Raw genomic sequence first — 18,853 nt, forward strand, 5'->3', positions numbered from 1 at the left:
TGGCTTTAAAGTTTAATGATAGAATTGAGATTCGAATAGTGACAGGTTGCTAGCCCATCGCCTAAAAGAAGAATCCCAAGTTTATAAGTCTACCCCTCAGTCGCCTTTTACGACATCCATGTGAGCGAGATGGAGTTGTCCTATTATTTTTCTATTGGTGCCGGAAACCACACGGCACATATATAAGTATTTATTATTAATTACAGAATGGTTGAGTTAGTATCTCGTAAAAGAAGTCTTGAACTTACCTCGAGGCTAACTCAATCTGTGTAATTTGTCCCTTATAAGGTGGGTGGACCATGGAAGGCCACGCTCCTTTGAAGGCCAACTGTTGAAAAATCGTAGTTATTGACATGTTAAGACATATTTCTTATACTTAACACACACATCCATCACACTCAAGGCCACAATAGTGGCAGCGAGTCGATTGCGCCGCCATTGTGGCTGTGCGATCTCATGCTTTGTAGACTTCGGTCGTCGACGCTACAACTGTTATTCGCGCGCACAGCAAAACGTCAGGTTTTGGTTAATATACTTATACTATTGCATTTTTTTTTCTGTGAGTCATAGTAGAAGGATATGTCTATGGTATTAAAGAATAATGACATAGTTTTCACTCAATTTAAGTTAAAATATTGGTAGTGTTCCTAGGAAGGCCGGTCGTTCCTTAAAAGGCCAATAAAAAATTTGACGGTTGGCCTTGCTATGGTACATGGGCCTTAGAAGGAACACTTACAAAACATGTATGTATTAACAATTACTTTAATTTATATTTAGATGTGGGAAGGCCTAGACGAAGTGGAAAGATGTGGTCTCTGGGAAAGAGGCGTTATATATCTATGTATATGAAAAATTCATAGTCATAATCGTTAGTTTGGCATGGAAAGGAACATGTTGGCCTAACAAAGAACGGACCCATTGGAAGGCCAATTTGGATTTAAAAAAAAGTTCGTAGTTTCGTTATAAAACACGTTGATAAGATATTTATTGCCAATATAATATTCATTATATCTTGTTTTAAATTATTTCCATTAATATTTTCTTAGTTACACTACGGTGTTCAAATATTGTATATATTAATATATTAATATAAATGATAAAAATATATTGAGCAAATAATGTTACGCTTAAATGATAAAGCTTATTGTGTAGTTTTAGTACATGCAGATATATTAATTGTTACAACTCTATTTTTGAGTTTAACGACTGATTTCTAATATTGGCTTTATTTGGAGCCGTGTTCCTTGCAACGCCATTTGGAAGAGCTTTATAAAACTTAAGTTTGTTAAAAAGTGATTAAAGTTAGGTAAAAAAAGAATGATTTAAATGGTGCACTTAAATGGTGTTTCCTTCATTTTTCCAGTAAACAAACGAATAAAAAGTATTTCTCCGTTAGAGTGGCCTTCCATGGTCCACCCACCTTATATATTTATTTTACCCTTTTCAGCTCCTCAAAGTGAACGCCACCAGGCTCCGCGAAGTTCTTACCAGCAGAACTATAGACGCCAGGGGGGATGTTGTTAGTACCCCCCTGGACTTGGAGCAGAGTCAGTACGCCAGAGATGCCCTCGCTAAAGCCATGTATGATAAGCACTTCAGTTGGCTGGTTTCCAGGTATAAATTCTAGTCATGTTGTTAGTAGCATTTTCGTTATTGGTAAGAGTTCTAGTCCGTGAAAAATCCTTTATGACATACATATAATCATGTCTTTATCCTTTACGGAATAGATAGAGCAAACAGTCTTGAAAAGACCGGTAGGCCACGTTCAGCTATTTGTCTTATTGATAAAATTGAGATTCAAATAGTGACAGGTTGCTAGCCTTAAAGAAGAATCCCCAGTTTATAAGCCGATTCCTTAGTCGCCTTTTACGACGTCCGTGGGAATGAGACGGAGTGGTTTTATCCCTTATTTATTGGTGCCGCAAACCACACGGCCTTTGTGAGCATCTCTCAAAACGCCCAAAAACTCGTCGATAGGAAGGCTTTAGAAAATATTAGTAGATTTGATTTGGTTATATTATCTATCAGCAAAGCTAAATTTCAAAATGTATTAATGTCGCTCGTTATTGATTTATATTTTTGTCCCTATGACCAAAATGACTAACTTATTTGACTTGACTGGTGTGGCAATTAAAACCATCACTTCAAAAGACGGCAATAAGACGATTGAAATTATTATCATTATAATTTTCAGATTGAACGCGTCTCTCGCGCCTAAAGACCAAGATGCGAGAGCTTCAGTCATCGGCATTCTGGACATCTATGGATTTGAAATATTCCCCAAGAACAGGTGAGGACTGATTCCATTCATGTCAATGTAAAGTAAATTTATTCGTCTACAATTTTATAGAACTCCGTAGACAAAAGAATGTCTACAAAAAAGTAGCGCCACATCGTCCAACGCTAACGCGTCTTTTATCACTTAGTCGTTTCAACCAATGACTAAGGGATGAAACGTTTTATTCCTGATACATACATACATAATATGGTCACGTCTATATCAGACAGAGCTAACAGTCTTGAAAAGACTACGTTCAGCTATTTGGCTTAATGATAGAATTGAGATAAAATAGTGACAGGTTGCTAGCCCATCGTCTAAAAAAGAATCCCAAGTTTGTAAGCCTATCCCTTTGTCGCCTTTTACGACATCCATGGGAAAGGATGTATTGATGCCGGGAACCACACCACAATTTATTCCTGATCCCATCAAAATCAGAGATAAATCTCTTATTGCTCTTAAATAGCCTCCAGATTTTACCAAATTTTGAATTTATCCAACTATCTAACAATGGTGTTAACATTGTCAATTTTATCACACAGCTTCGAGCAATTCTGCATCAACTTCTGCAACGAGAAGCTGCAACAGCTGTTTATCCAGCTGACCTTGAGGCAGGAACAGGAGGAGTACCTGCGGGAGGGCATCGAGTGGGAGCCGGTGGAGTACTTCAACAACATCATCATCTGCGACCTCATCGAGGCTAGGCATAAAGGTAGCTATTGCTTGAGTCTAGGAATCGGAGTTAAGAGTTGCACTTGCTTATCTACCACCAGGCAGATTAATTTCCCATTGAAAAATTAGTTTTGGTAGATCATTTAGAGTTTCCAGTGGCGGATAAATAAATAAATATATACGGGACAAATTACACTGATTTAGTTAGCATCGAAGTAAGTTAGAAACTTGTGTTACTATACTAACTCAACGATACTATATTTTATAATAAATACTTATATAGATAAACATCCAAGACCCAGGCTAATCAGAAAAAGTTCTTTTCTCATCATGCCCTTACCGGGATTCGAACCCGGGACCTCCTGTGTCACAGACAAGCGTACTACCGCTGCGCCACAGAAGCCGTCGTATATGGTGAAATTCCATATTTTTTTGATGAGTTTGAATCATTCAAACTCCTAGCAAAATTCAGCCTTCAAATGAAACTCCTGGCCTCCTTTGATTGCGAAATTAAACCAAAGCATGCTAGGTCAGGAAAGTATGGAATTATTCTTTACCATTTCAGAGGATTTTTTATAATAAGAGTAGGAACCCTAAATTTTTAATTAAAGCTACCAATGCAAAGCGAATGAGAGCGAAGTAGATTACTTAAAACTGGTTAAAAGCTTCATCTGCTCATCAGGTATCATCGCGATCCTTGATGATGAGTGCCTAAGACCGGGAGACGCCACCGACGCGAGTTTCTTGGAGAGACTGTCTCAACAACTGGACGGCCACCCCCACTACAAGTCCCACCGTAAAGCTGACTCCAAGACCCAGAAACTGATGGGGAGAGACGTAAGTTTATTCTCTTATAGAAGACCTGGTATATATTGTGTACTAAGAAAATGTGAATACGACCCAAGTTTTCTGCTTTGTTATAAGATATCCTACCGACGCTTTTTGCCAAATATTCTTGAAATTAACTCACAAAAGTTCACTAATTGACCGTAATTTTGATCCTTAATATTTCCTCAGTCGAAAAGATGAAATGCCATTCTAAGTTTCAGCCAACATTATTACCTTGACACGTACTTAAATTTGAATCATCACTCTTCCAACTTTGGTCCTTCACCTCTAGAAGAGGTCTTAAATTTTAATTTATTTATTTTAAATTTTACCATTAACAGGAATTCTGCCTGAAACACTACGCCGGAGAAGTGACGTACAACGTGAACACTTTCCTGGAGAAGAACAACGACCTGCTGTTCCGGGACATCCAGAGCCTCATGGCCGGCAGCGGGAACAACATAGTGGCCAGTTGTTTCAAGGTCAGTATCTATTTCTTCCTAGTTCCTTGATTCGTTCTTTCTTTACTTAATGTAGGTCATGGGCATTTTCTTGGAGAAAAAGTCGATTTGTTCCAGCAGCGGGAACAACATCATGGCTGAACTAGCCAGCTAGCTTCTTCGTTCCTAATTCCTACTATGTTCTTAGTTCCTTCTTTGTTCCTAGTTCCTTCTTCGTTCGTAGTTCCTTGTACCTAGTTCTTTATTCCTATTTCCTTCTTTGTTCCTTCTTCCTTCCTAATTCCTTCCTTAATGTTAAGTCAAACTTTTGTCAAACGTATTTATAATTCTTTTTTTCTTTGGAAAAAATGTTACATCCCAACTTATATTATAAATATGCGAAAGTAAGTTTATTTGTTTGTTTGTTATCTCTTCGCGGATTATCTACTGAATTAATCTTCTTAAAATGTCACTATCAAAGGCGACTAAAGGATAGGCTTACAAACTTGGGATTCTTTTTTGAGGCGATGGGCTAGCAACCTATCACTATATGAATCTCAATTCAATCATTAAACCAAATAGCTGAACGTGGCCGATCAGTCTTTCCAAGACTGTTGGCTCCGTCTATCCCACAAGGGATAAAGACATGACCATATGTATGTGATGTTCAAAACATTTAAATTAACTCTCATTACAGGACCTCAACTTAAGAAGCAAGAAGCGTCCAGAGACTGCCATCACTCAATTCAAGAACTCCCTGAACGACCTGATCAAGATCCTGAGCAGCAAGGAGCCTTCCTACATCCGTTGCATCAAACCCAACGATTTTAAGGCACCCAGTATGAGATTCCCTTCTTTGACTACGTGCCGTGTGATTTTTGACACTTTAGAATAGAACCACTCCATATCTTTCCCATGGAAGTCGTAAAAGACGACTAAGGGATAAGCTAATAAACTTGGGATTCTTCTTGTAGGCGATGGGCTAGCAACCTTTCACTATTTGAATCTCGATTCCATCATGAAGTTATAGCTAAACGTGCCCTTTAAGTCTTAATAAACAAAGTTTCATCATTAAAAAATACCGAAAAATAATAAACATTAATGAATACCTAAGTTTTTTCGGCCTCTGTGGCACAGCGGTTGTGCGCTTGTCGGTGACACCGGAGGTTCGGATCCCGGCCAGGGCACAATATGAAACGAACTTTCTCTGATTGACCTGGGTCTTGGACGTTTATCTATATGTATAATAAGTATTTATCGTAAAAAATTGTATCGTTGTGTTAGTATCTCGTAACAAAAGTCTCGAACTCACTTCGAACCTGACTCAATTTGACACATCACATATAATCACGTCTATATCCCTTGCGGGGTAGATAGAGCCAACAGTCTTGAAAAGACTGATAGTTCCACGTTCAGCTGTTTGGGTTAATGACAGAGTTTAGGTTCAAATAGTGACAGGTTGCTAGCCCATCTCTTAAAAGAAGAATCCCAAGTTTATAAGCCTACCCCTTAGTCGCCTTTTACGACATCCATGGGAGAGAGATGGAGGTGGTCCTATTCTTTTTTCTGTTGGTGCCGGGAACCACACAGCACGGAATTTGATGATTAATAATTCACTCAATTTGTCCCGTATATTTCAAATGTATTAAATATTCCAGTGCAATTCGACGAGAAGCTGGTTTCTCACCAGGTCAAGTACCTCGGGCTGATGGAGAACCTCAGGGTGAGGCGAGCTGGTTTCGCATACAGACGTACTTATGAAGCCTTCTTGGAGAGGTAATACCTATAAAATATTTACACTTACTAGCTTTATTAAGACTGTCCGCTCTGTCTACCCCGCAAGGAATATAGACTTTACTATATGAATGTATGTATGGTTATAAGTTCCTTTCGTCGGCCTTTACACACGTTATCAGCCTTCTAGCATTAGTTACCTTGTATCTTTTCTACCTCCTGGCTTTAGTCCCGGTTGCATCCTCACCACTCTGGAGCGAAGCCCGGGGTGTGCCTTTGACCATGGATCCTGGATGGGTGAGTCAGGTTTTTACACGAAGCGACTGCCATTTGACCTCCGAAACCTCTGCAGGGGAACCTAACCCGTATCGGATTATGGTAACACATATAGTCATGCCTGAATGTGCAGGTATCCTCACGATGCCCTCCCTCACCGTAAGATCATCGGTTAGTATTCAAACTAATGTACATAACTTAATAGTCATTGGTAACATGGTCTGGAACTGTAGGATTTGAACCTGTGCCTTTCTGCGCAACACCCATTTTAACCGGGCACCTTACAGATTTGACCACCGACGTTCTACTAAATTACAAAATCATCATATCCCTTGCGGGGTAGACAGAGCCAACAGTCTTGAAAAGACTGATAGGCCACGTTCAGCTATTTGGCTTTAAGATATAATTGAAATTCAAATACAGACAGATTGCTAGCCCATCGCCTAAAAGAAGAATCCCAAGTTTATAAACCTACCCTTAGAGATGCGAGTGGTCCTATTCTTTTTCTATTGGTGCCGGGAACCGCACGGCACGGAATTTGATGATTAATAATATGTTTCCATCAGGTACAAATGCCTGAGCTCGGACACGTGGCCCAACTACCGCGGCGCGCCGCGAGATGGCGTCCAGGTGCTCGTCAACGCTCTCAAGTACGAGAGAGAAGATTACAGGATGGGCAAGTCAGTAATCATTTAGCTCATCTTTGTATACCGTACTAGCTCTCACTTAATACTTACATCTTACTAGGTACTTTTAATTTTACTACTTCAATGTTTTAAATTTGGAATAAATAACAATGTTGACACGAAGATAAATTATCAGAAATTTTATAGTCGAATAGTCGTCCGAAAGTAGTCGCAGAGTCTAGTATTTAAATTCACTGACAATGCTGCCAGCCTTCTGGGCACATTCCCGCATGTTGATATAGCATCAACATGCGGGACAGTACAATTTGTAAATTAAATTTTTGTTTGTAATCATCTTTTTTATAAGTAGTTTTAGCTTTGATTTAGAAATTAAAAATATTATAATTATGTTTAATATATATATACATATATAATAGCTTTGTAGACCTAGTATTAAAATTTCAGGAATTTTTAATCGTCTCATTTGCAAATTGCCAAAAGATCAACAAATAATGCTCAATTACTTCTACAATCACACATACAATCACGCTAGAGCCAACAGTCTCGAAAAGATTGATAGTCACGTTCAGCTCAGTTCAATGATAGAATAGAGATTCCAATAGTGACACAAGTGTCTAGCCCATCGCCTAAAAGTAGAATCCCAAGTCCTATTATTATTTCTATTGGTTATAATTTTTTATATCTCTTCTCCACAGCACGAAAATCTTCATTCGTTTCCCTAAAACTCTGTTCGAGACAGAAGACGCGTTCCAAACGAAGAAGAACGACATCGCGACCATCATCCAGAGCCGATGGAGAGGATACTGGCAGAGGAAACAGTACCTTAAGATGAGGGCCGCAGCTATCATAGTCCAGAAATGGGTTCGAAGGTTCCTGGCGCAGAAGCTGAAAGAGAGGAGGAGATGGGCGGCTGGAGTCATCAGATCTTTCATCAAAGGTATGCAATATCCATGAAACTTAATCAAGTAGAAGGCTTATAAGTTGGAGAGGATACTGGCAGAGGAAACAGTACCTAAAGATAAGAGCCGCAGCTATTATAGTCCAGAATTAGGTTCGAAGATTCTTGGGGCAGAAGCTGAAAAAGAGGAGGAGATGATCTGCTGGAGTTATCAGGTCTTTTTTCAGGGGTAAGGTGATACCTTCATCTGCATATGCGGAAATGGGTTCAAAGGTTCCTGGCGCAGAAGCTCTAGGAAAAAAGGAGATGGGAGCTGGGGTCATAAGGTCTTTCATCAAAGGTACGCAACAATGTATGGGTGCAAAACAATCAATGGAAGGCTTATAGGTCGGTGGAAGGGATGCTGGCATAGGAAATAGTACCTAAAGATAAGGGCCGTAGTTATTATAGTCCAGAATTAGGTTCAAAGATTCTAGGGGCAGAAGCTGAAAAAGAGGAGGAGATGATCTGCTGGAGTTATCAGGTCTTTTTTCAGGCGTAAGGTGATACCTTCATCTGCATATGCGGAAATGGGTTCAAAGGTTCCTGGCGCAGAAGCTCTAGGAAAGGAGGAGATGGGAGCTGGGCTCATCAGTTCTTTCGTGAAAGTTGGGGAAACACCATATTATACATCCATTAAAGTCAGTCCAGGTGAAGGCTTATAAGTTGGATGGGGATGCTGACAGAGGAAACAGTACCTTCTATGGGATCCGATTTCTGGAAGCTCGTCGAACCTCTGGATTGTGTTGTACTTACCCCACGAATTATTCACCCGCATCAGGCCCTCTGAACAGGAACTGCATGAATTTCAAAATGTTGAGCTCGGGTTAAGCTTATCCGAAGAGCCTCATTGGCTTACCACCCAGCGTATCGCAACTACTTATCAATGTCGCATAGATTCCTCATGAGGAATGATGATGATGAGCTCAACTGGGTTCGCCGTAATTGGTTGAAGCACAAACCCATGCGTGACATAAACTTAGTGGACCGTTGAATATATCTATTTATTTCCTCATCAGGTTTCATCACCCGCAACGGGCCGGAGACGCCAGAAAACCGCCGGTTCCTGGGCATCGCGAAGGTCCACTGGCTGAAGAGGCTGTCGAAGCAGCTCCCCACCAAGATCCTGGACCTCTCGTGGCCCATCTGTCCAGCTACCTGCCAAGAGGCATCCAAGTATGTTTTTTCTACTGTATATGTACGCCTTAATACTATTTAATAAATGCGAATGTATTTATATTCCACAGCTTAACTGCTGAACCCTATCTTATATTATTCTATACTAATGTAATAAAGCTGATGAGTTTTTTTTTTTTGAACGCGCTAATCTTAGGAACTACTGGTTCGAATTGAAAAATTCTTTTCGCGTTGAATAGACCATTTATCGAGGTAGGCTTAAGGCTATATAACATCACGCTGCAACTATAAGAAGCAAAGAAATAATGGAATATGTGAAAAAAAAAACGGAGAAAATGATTCATCCTTGAGGGCTTCAATGATGCCCACAATAACTATTCCAAGCGGATGAAGTCGCGGGCCATGCTAGTATTTGTATTTAAATAGTTTTGATTTCGTTTACATATGAGTTATGTTAACTACAAGTGGGGAGAGGCTAATGTTCCTGAGATACAAGCATCTGCTTAGTTCAGACACCAGTCTCTCATAATCTTAACTATGTGATGTAGTTACTGCTTAAGATTTGAGAGAAAATAAAATATTTGAATTGATTTGAAATAACTGGAACTTACTTTATAGCCTTAGATCCTGAGTCAGGGCTTGGGACGCGGCATGTGTTAAAAGGAAAGTAATGACTGACATACATATCTTGGTAAATTCCCTTAACCGCTGACCAATTTTTTATACTATTATACCAAATATATATACGGGACAAATTACACAGATTGAGTTAGCCTCGAAGTACGAGTTAGTTCGAAACTTGTGTTACGAGATACTAACTCAAAGATACTATATTTTATAATAAATACCTACTTGTATAGATAAACGTCCAAGACCCAGGCCAATCAGAGAAAGTTCATTTCTCATCATGCCCTGGCCGAACCCGAGACCTCCGGTGACTCAGACAAGCGCACTACCGCTGCGCCACAGAGGCCGTCTAGTGAAATATCAATGCTATCGACAGTCCTATATATACTTTTGCTTTTGCTCATTGTACCAGGAGGCGCCAAAGGGAAGACCTTCCGCCTGACTAGACGTGGTATGCCTGGGGAACCGCGGCTCCGACGATGTTGAGTCGGATGTTGTATTTATGCTCCAATCCGTGAAATCTTGTAATCGCGATTTAGACTCTTTGCTGTTATTGACAGAACGCGTCATTTTATCGCTATGATTGACAGTTAGTGTGACATTTGTGACGTCGCCACACCTTCAAAAACATGGTCAATTTCCCTTAAATCACTCTCCTAACTGAGGCCATTCCCCAGGGAACTCCAACGCTTGCATCGCGCGCATCTATCCCGGAAGTATCGCCTGGCGCTGTCTCCGGAGAACAAGAAGCAGTTCGAGCTCAAAGTGCTGGCTGAGAGCATCTTCAAGGGTGAGTTTTTATTACCTTCTTCTTCTTTCTGGGGTAAATATTGGTTATTCTCTCTACTTACTACTCTTGAAAGGAGCCCTGGATTCGCTTTTGACTGTGATCCTAGATTTGGTAAGTCTCATTTATTTAAGCTCTATTGTGCCGTGTGATTCCCGGCACTAATAACAAAAAGTCTCTAACAAAAACTCCATCTCTTTCCCATTGATGTCTTAAAAGGCGACTAAGCGTTAGGCGTTATACAATTTGTACTCTTCATTTAGGCGATGGGCTAGCAACCTGTCACTATTTAAATCCAAATTCTATCATTAGGCCTAACAGCCGGACGTGGCCTATCAGTCTTTCAAGACTGTAAACGTTGTCTACCCATCAAGGGATATAGACGTGATTATATGTATTTAAGTACATACATACAACCATACATACATATGGTCACGTCTATATCCCTTGCGGGGTAGACAGAGCCAACAGTCTTGAAAAGACTGAATGGCCACGTTCAGCTTTTTAGCTTAATGATAGAATTGAGATTCAAATAGTGACAGGTCGCTAACCCATCGCCTAAAAAGGAATCCCAAATTTGTAAGCCTATCCCTTATTCGCCTTTTACGACAACCATGGGAAAGAGATGGAATGGTGCAATTCTTTTTTTGTATTAGTGAACCGGGAACCACACGGCACAATTTAAGTATTAGTAAATAATTCGTACCCTTTCTACCAGGCAAGAAGAACAGTTACCCGAGCAGCATCCGTGAACGGTTCGTGAGCGACCGCCTCACTCCTGAGCACCAGACCCTCAGGAACACCTTCATGGCGTCGCCATCATGGCCGGCCGGGGAACAGCTCATTGTAAGTTAACACAGAGGTTCATATAATAACACGCCTCTTTTCCGGAGGGATACTTTCCCACGTTACCAGCATAATTATTTCTCTTCCGTGCCAGGAACTTCAGAATAGGATACTCCATCTCGTTCCCATGGATGTCGTAAAAGGCGAATAAGGGATAACTGGAGATCAACCTGCTTGCTTTATCGTCTCCGCATGACCAAACAATCTAGGCATTCCTTTTTCTATTCTCGTCACTGTATCTTCTTTCACATCACAACATTCCCATATCAGCTGCGTATCCTCCAACTTTAGGCTGAGTTGAATCGGAGGCCCCAATCCGTGAAAACTTCAATATCGCGATTTAGCATACGCGCTGTAATAGGCTGCTGGCGTGTGACATTTGAGATGTTGCCATAGACTCATCGCTGCTATTGGTTGAGCGAGTCGTATTCTCTCTATGATTGGCTGATGGCGTGTGACGTAAGTGAAGTCGCCACATCTTCTTTGTCCAGACCTTATCGTATTATTTGGAGTCGGGTCTCCTCACTACTTTGCGTCAGGTTAATCCTTGGTTGTCACATCAGGAAGTTGGGCTTTCTGGAGGTCTCTCTGACCATCAGATAAATGGCGGGCGGCCTCATCACCTTTGCGAAGTGTGAAATTAATCTTTTCACATACTTAAATCAAAAAATTCAAAATTTTTATTCATTATTATAGGATACTTCATATCGCTTAATAATTGTCAAAACGTATGGTTTAACAACATTGGTTGACGTCAAATAAATTACTTACAACCAAGTTTACTGCCGCTTCCAAGGCGTCAGTGCAGAAGAAGCGATAACAAACTGCACTGCAGCATTTTCTTCAAGAACGTCAACTTCCCAATATCAATTAAACTTAGAATAGAATGTGGACTAATCTATCAACGCCTCTACAGTCCAACTGAGTATACCTTGCAAAGTTGAACTGTAAAGGGTTAAGTGGTCTTAACCCTGTTACATTCCACAGTATTCTTGCGAAGCCGTGAAATACGACCGCCGCGGCTACAAGCCTCGCGAGCGCGCGCTTATCGCTTCCGACAAAGCTCTCTACGTGCTAGACGCTTCCAGTCGCAAGACATACAAGCTGAAGCACCGGCTTCCCTTGGAAAAGCTGAAGGTTGTGGTCACCAATGAGTCGGATAGCCTCATCCTGGTCAAGATACCGCAGGAACTGAAGAAAGACAAGGTGAGCGTTAAATATAAGTAACGTAGTGGGAAAGCCTAGACGAACGTATCTTGATCAAATTAAGGACGTCCTGGCAAAGGGTCAGGTCAGGAGTACCCGAAACCGCCGAGCTTGCATGAAGAGATTTAAAATGTGGATGAAGCGAAGGAAGTGTGCAGAGATCGTGGCAAGTGGAAAGACGTAGTCTCTGCCTCCGGAAAAAGGCGTGGTTTTTTTATATGTATGTAAGTATGTTCTTAATGTTGATGCAAAGGTTGTGGAGGCCAGACGTGTCAATACCTGATTGACCCAATCCAGAATCATGGTCAAAAGAATATACATATATAAAAAAATAAAGAAGATATAAATAATAAGAAATAAATAAAGTCAAAAAAATTAATATTCTATCATTAAGCCAAATAGCCGAACGTGGCCATTCAGTCTTTTCAAGACTGTTGGCTCTGTCTACCCCGCAAGGGATATAGACGTGACCATATGTATGTAAATTAATATGTGGTGTGTCTGTTCCAGGGTGACCTGATCATCTCCGTGTCTTACTTGGTGGAGGCACTGACTATCGTCACGGACTACACCAAGAAACCTCAGCTCATCGACATCGTCGATACTAGGACGTGAGTCACTGTTGTCATTTTAAGTTGTTTTTTTTACATTTAAAGTGTTCCCGAGACGTGGTAGACCGGAGGAAGTGGAATTAGAGAAGGAAAGCTGACCCCAGGCCTCGGTGCTTAATGACAGAAGGTGCAACTGGGAACACGATAATATGAGAGTTGTGTGTGTTCTCCCTGTTGCACCCTCCGCTATGTTAAGCGACCAACTTTCTCCTCAGCTTAATATCCTTTACTCACGAAGCGTCTGGTTCGACGTCAAACCACAATTTGTATCTGCACAGCAGGACTGCTCAAGAAAAGCCAAAAAAATTGGTCTTAATTGTATTGAGTCGTAGATTACTAGATAAAATATACCTTTATTCAGAAGTGGTTACCTATACAAATTCCAATGTACCTATATAGGCAATATAGGTATAGGTACCAATTACCAAAACAAATACTACTTCTTCCTCCCGGCTTTGGTCCCAGTTGCATCCTCATCAGGAGAGAGAGGAGCCTGGGGTATGCCTTTGATCATAGATCCTGGATTGGGTGAGTCAGGTTTACACACGAAGCGACTCCCGTCTGACCTCCGCAACCTTTGCAGGAGAACCTAACCCGTATTGGATCGATCATGGTTAGCCGTGTGGTTTCCGGCACCAATAAAAAAAAAAGAATAGGACCACTCCATCTTTTCGCCGTGGATGTCGTAAAAGGCGACTAATAGGATAGGCTTCTAAACTTGGGATTCTTCTCTTAGACGACAGGCTAGCAACCTGTTACTATTCGAATCTCAATTCTATAATAAAGTCAAACAGCTGAACGTGGCCTATCAGTCTTTTCAAGACTGTTGGCTCTGTGATGATATGTATGTATGTGAACCCCATAAAGCGCGTGGCCCGACACACACTTGACCAGTGTTTTCTCTCAGGATCGGTCTTCAATACTGTTGGCTCTGTGATGATATGTATGTTTGTACTAGAGGCCGCCCGCGACTTCGTCCGCATGGAAACCCTATCAATCCCGCGGGAACTCTGGGATAAAAAGTAGCCTATGTGTTATTCTGGGTCTTCAGCTACCTACATACCAAATTTCATGGTAATCGGTTATGTAGTTTTTGCGTGAAAGAGTAACAAACATCCATACATCCATACAAACTTTCGCCTTTATAATAGTAGTAGGATGTGAACCCCATAAGGCGCGTGGCCCGACACACACTTGACCAGTTCTTTTACCCAGGATCGCCCACAACATGGTGAACGGCAAGCAGGCGGGCAGCATCGAAGTCACCAACGGCCCGCAGCCCACCATACACCGTGCCAAGAGCGGCAACCTGCTCGTGGTAAGAATTCATTTATACTATATTATAGACACGTCTATATCCCGTGCGGGGTAGACGGAGCCGACTGTCTTGAAAGATTGAAAGTCCATGTCCGCTGTAAGTATGGCTTATTTATACAGATTATTTCATTTTCCAATTGGCCTTTGCCGTGCAGAGTGGTTCCCGGCACCAGTACGAAAAAGAGAAGGGGACCACTCTACTTCTTTCCCATTGATGTCGTAAAAGACGACTAAGGCCTAGCAACTTGTCATTATTTGAATATCAATGCTATCATTAAGCCAAATAGCTGAACGTGGCCTATCAGTATTTTTAAGACTGTTGGCTCTGTCTACCCCACAAGGGATGTAGATGTGAGCATATGTATGTATGAATGTCCAATTAGCCTCTGCTAGGGAGTTGGCTCCCGTGGGAATTTCTTTCATTGCATTGTTATAACGGATAAAGCTATAAACTTTAGCTCTTGTAGGAACTGCCACTGTTCCAATGAATGTTGTAAAATAGGATAAAACTCTTATTATTAAACCTAACCCTAGAAACAAAGCCCTAACTCATCAAACCAAAAACTGGCAACCGTAAAAACTATGACAATTCTTATCACACAAAACACCATCAGTCGCGAGGCGGTTTATATTGTTAAAGTTGATTGAAATATATTCTCCATACTTACCATGGGCGTATCAAGATGCCTACGCAGCTGCCTATGCAGGTGGGGCTGCAACGGTCAAATCAAATCCATCAATAAGCGATGTGATCACTGATAAAATTTGATTCTCATACTCTTTTTGTCCTTACATCCAAATTCAAAAAATTCAAAATTCAAATTCAAAATTTTTATTCATTATTATAGGATACTATTTATCGCTTAATAATTGTCAAAACGTATGGTTTAACAACATTGGTTGACGTCAAATAAATTACTTAAAAACTAAGTTTACTGCCGCTTCCAAGGCGTCAGTGCAGATGAAGCGGTAACAAACTGCACTGCAGCATTTTCTTCAACAACGTCAACTTTACAATATATTTATATATTTTATGAAAAAAATATATTTATATATTTTATGGATTGCCAATTTTAAAAAGATTTATGTAGGTATGTATCCATATATTGAATCATTGTCACAAAAAATACGCACTTGATTTTTATCCTCAATTTTTCTTACAGGTTGCTACTCCATAAACGCAATATTGAGAAAATACCATTTGCGACCGACGATAACGAAGCTACGTTTTGTAAAATCATTGTATTAGAACTTTTCCATTCTACCTACATATGTAATTTATTTGTAATTTTTAAGCACAACGAGATTGAAAATTATTGTGACACTTCAGAATATTGGCCATATTGAAAATAATAATAGTATTTTTTCTAGTTGTAATAGAAAATATTCAAATTGATAATTTTAAAAATGATTTTTAGTTTTATAGGTACCCAATGTTTATTTCATGTGTATGATTTTATTTTTATAACATACTTTTAGTTTTATATTGTAAAGATGTGATAGTTTTACGTACAAAGTACTTAATATTTATATATATGCCATAAAAATCATGAACGAATTATAATAAATATCTTATTAGTAACATTGATCAAGAATTAATTAACGTTTACCATTTTTATGCACTTGATTTACGTTACATAAAAGATTAATATCGTATCATACATAGTGCTTTATGATTTCCGTGCCAAAAATCAATAAATATTTAGGTAAATGTTAAAATTAACTACATTACACTGGCTATGTTCCCACATGCACGGGCGTATAAACAAATCTTTCGGAATCCTGGGATATATGAAAAAGGTAAAGGGCTGTTCTTTACGAAAAATTCCAAATTTTGGGCATCATTCATTCTGAGGTGGGCTAGCCCTCCCTTGCTACGCCCAGTACGAACTTGCCCGTGACATCAGATTATTATACGGACAGTCAACCAAGTAGTGGGGACGCTGCCTAACAACGTCTACCACTTGGTACGGAATACAGAATTAAAAAATAACTTTCGTGTCAAGTAAACGATAATGTTAGCTGAATCGAAGGTGCCTATTGATAGTAATTTGTAGCTTAAGTATGTCATACTACACCTACAACATAGTTAATGCTAAGATTTGAAGTAAATTAACTTGACTTACATACGAGAGTGAAAAGGAGACTTCAGAGGCGCGATGCACTATGCCTTAGAAGTTAGTCCAATTAATTTTTTACTAAGAATCAATAAGAGCCAACCCATCTTCACAGGTTCGAAAGGATCTTTAAACATAGATATTTAAAAAAAAAATATTTTTGAAATGATTAGAAATTCCTTCAACAATAAGAATCACCTTCAATGTATTAAAAAACCGAAGGTTTAAAATAAACCTTAAGGAACCTAGGTTTATGGCCAAATTCTTAAATACAGGCGAATGTGTGCCTTAATTTTAACGCCAGTTCCTTTGCAGTCATTTTATTATTGAATAAATGTATTTTGATATATTTCTACGTTATTTCATTTTTACCCTGTCCAGAATTTCTCAATCAATATGTAACAAAAAACTTTTGTCAGATCCGAAAAGAAAGTAACAATTTCAAAAAACGTAATAAATTTAACCATTTTTTTTAAAATCAGGATTCCATATATTTTGTAGTTGTGCATTATTCACAAAACAAAATTTTAATACAAATATTTTTTCCTGGCGAGAAACATATTTTTATTATGTTATCTAAGCAAAAAACCGATATGAGTAGAAACTACCCAAGTTTCCCAACATTTTCTTCCCGGATCGGGCAGGGTTTGAGTTACGTTTTATCAAAAAATGGTGAAGTGACTTAATTAGTCGATTTCTGTGTGCGGGTCTTTTCTCAAAACCGCCATGAAACCAATCTTAAAATATGAGAAAAAATCTTCCATTTATTTCCTGACAGTCAAAAAAGACCTCCTGTCAAAATAAAATAATACACAAGAATGTAATTCATTGTAGTTTAATTATTTAAAAAATTAGGTACATTTTTACAATTGTATTTTGTGATAACAATCCGGAGTTTCAGACAACAGCACTATTCAGTCTCAACAGAAATGATTAACGCACATCTCTTACGTGACCTAACTTGGGAAGTATATTTAACATTCCGACTTTTTATATAAGAAATTTTGCCTATCTATTGTCACCATAGAAATCAGAATAACATATTGATACTATTCCGATTAGATTTCTGTAATTGTTACCAATTTATATACCTAAAGATACATGTGCACATCGACAACTATAAAAAAAGGAAGACTTCCAAAGAGAACCATCAAAGTGGCGTTTTATATTAGGGCATGTACAATTTAAAACAATCTACAAAAATGGTGATCAACGATCCTGTTAACTTTAAACACAAACATTTCTGTAACTATTCTCGAAAAAATGTAAACGCCTGATTTTTGTCAAAGTTGGCAAAAACAATTTTTCACTTAATATTACTTTACCGTACTGAATTTTACTCTATATCGAAAATTGCATACATGCACACTGTAATATACATATCCTTAACATGTGTAGACAGAGCCTTAGTTTTTAGGTCAAGTAATAATTTCCCATATCAACAACAACACATGACGTACAAACATATTGCCGAAACTCCACATTGCTTGCGTCTTTTTAACCTATATATTACAAGGGACTTGGTCTTTAGCCGATCTACATACTGGTCTTTTGCTTCGGGAAACAAACTTGTTTAGACTAGATCTAACACACTAAAAAGGGCCTTTGTTACAAACAATCAGGTTACCAGAAAAAAAAATTGGGGGACCTATACACAACAGGAAGCAGATAATTTTGACTAATTCATGTTAACCCATCATTTTGTTATAAAGGAACTTTTTGATTGAACTTACTCAAAGAAGACTTTATTTGATATTAAATAATGCTTAAAAGAAGTGTTATTACGTACCTCTAAACAAAATACAATAACAGCTCGTAACAAAGGCGAATAACATTCAATTTAACAAACAAAAACATCCGAAATCACGTTTCATTGGCGACTTAAAACAAAAGTATACAATTATCGTTCTCCGAAGCATTAACAAATTGTTCTGACAAGACACTTGGAAATGCAGGGACAGTCGCTTGGCGGGTCGCGACACAGACAGTTGGTCACTTTCGCAAATTGCCAATATTCAAAAAATATAATTTTTTTAAGGGATACGTACTTTTGCAAAAAGGCAAAGTGCAAGGAAACTCATATTGCAATCTACATTGTATGAAATTATATGATTATTCATATTCAAATTGAATAATTTGATATTATATATCACATAATGTGAAAACCTCTCTTTCGCGATGGGGAGGTAGAAACACATCTAAAATTGGGGCAAAATATGAAAGGAGTAATTAATGTTTCAGCTATTTTTGCGAAAATAAGGAACCGTGCCACAACCGCTTGACCTACATGCTACACACCAAACACTCAATCCTTGGAAGAATATGGTACAACGAAATTCGTGACAGAAACTCAGTGTTGCCACTAACAAAATAATATTAAATTCATTAAAATA

At 39.0% G+C, this 18,853-nt stretch overlaps 1 protein-coding gene across 4 annotated transcripts in view; it reads left to right on the forward strand.

Annotated features, from left to right (window-relative positions):
* The window catches only part of LOC106140260 (unconventional myosin IC), a 53,987-nt gene extending 37,177 nt beyond the window's left edge, over positions 1–16,810 (forward strand). For all 4 annotated transcript variants that reach the window (XM_060947276.1, XM_060947278.1, XM_060947277.1 and 1 more), the window contains 16 exons: positions 1,448–1,614; positions 2,195–2,290; positions 2,821–2,990; positions 3,633–3,787; positions 4,120–4,260; positions 4,916–5,057; positions 5,877–5,994; positions 6,795–6,908; positions 7,571–7,812; positions 8,832–8,988; positions 10,254–10,366; positions 11,082–11,209; positions 12,197–12,415; positions 12,926–13,026; positions 14,242–14,344; positions 15,507–16,810. In XM_060947276.1, the coding sequence (XP_060803259.1) occupies positions 1,448–1,614; positions 2,195–2,290; positions 2,821–2,990; positions 3,633–3,787; positions 4,120–4,260; positions 4,916–5,057; positions 5,877–5,994; positions 6,795–6,908; positions 7,571–7,812; positions 8,832–8,988; positions 10,254–10,366; positions 11,082–11,209; positions 12,197–12,415; positions 12,926–13,026; positions 14,242–14,344; positions 15,507–15,521 (2,181 nt within the window). In that variant the 3' untranslated portion in view covers positions 15,522–16,810. The remainder of the gene's footprint in view (positions 1–1,447; positions 1,615–2,194; positions 2,291–2,820; positions 2,991–3,632; positions 3,788–4,119; positions 4,261–4,915; positions 5,058–5,876; positions 5,995–6,794; positions 6,909–7,570; positions 7,813–8,831; positions 8,989–10,253; positions 10,367–11,081; positions 11,210–12,196; positions 12,416–12,925; positions 13,027–14,241; positions 14,345–15,506) is intronic.
* The last annotated feature ends 2,043 nt before the right edge of the window (positions 16,811–18,853 follow it).

This window comes from Amyelois transitella, chromosome 13 (assembly GCF_032362555.1).
Source record: "Amyelois transitella isolate CPQ chromosome 13, ilAmyTran1.1, whole genome shotgun sequence".
Lineage (NCBI taxonomy): Eukaryota > Metazoa > Arthropoda > Insecta > Lepidoptera > Pyralidae > Amyelois > Amyelois transitella.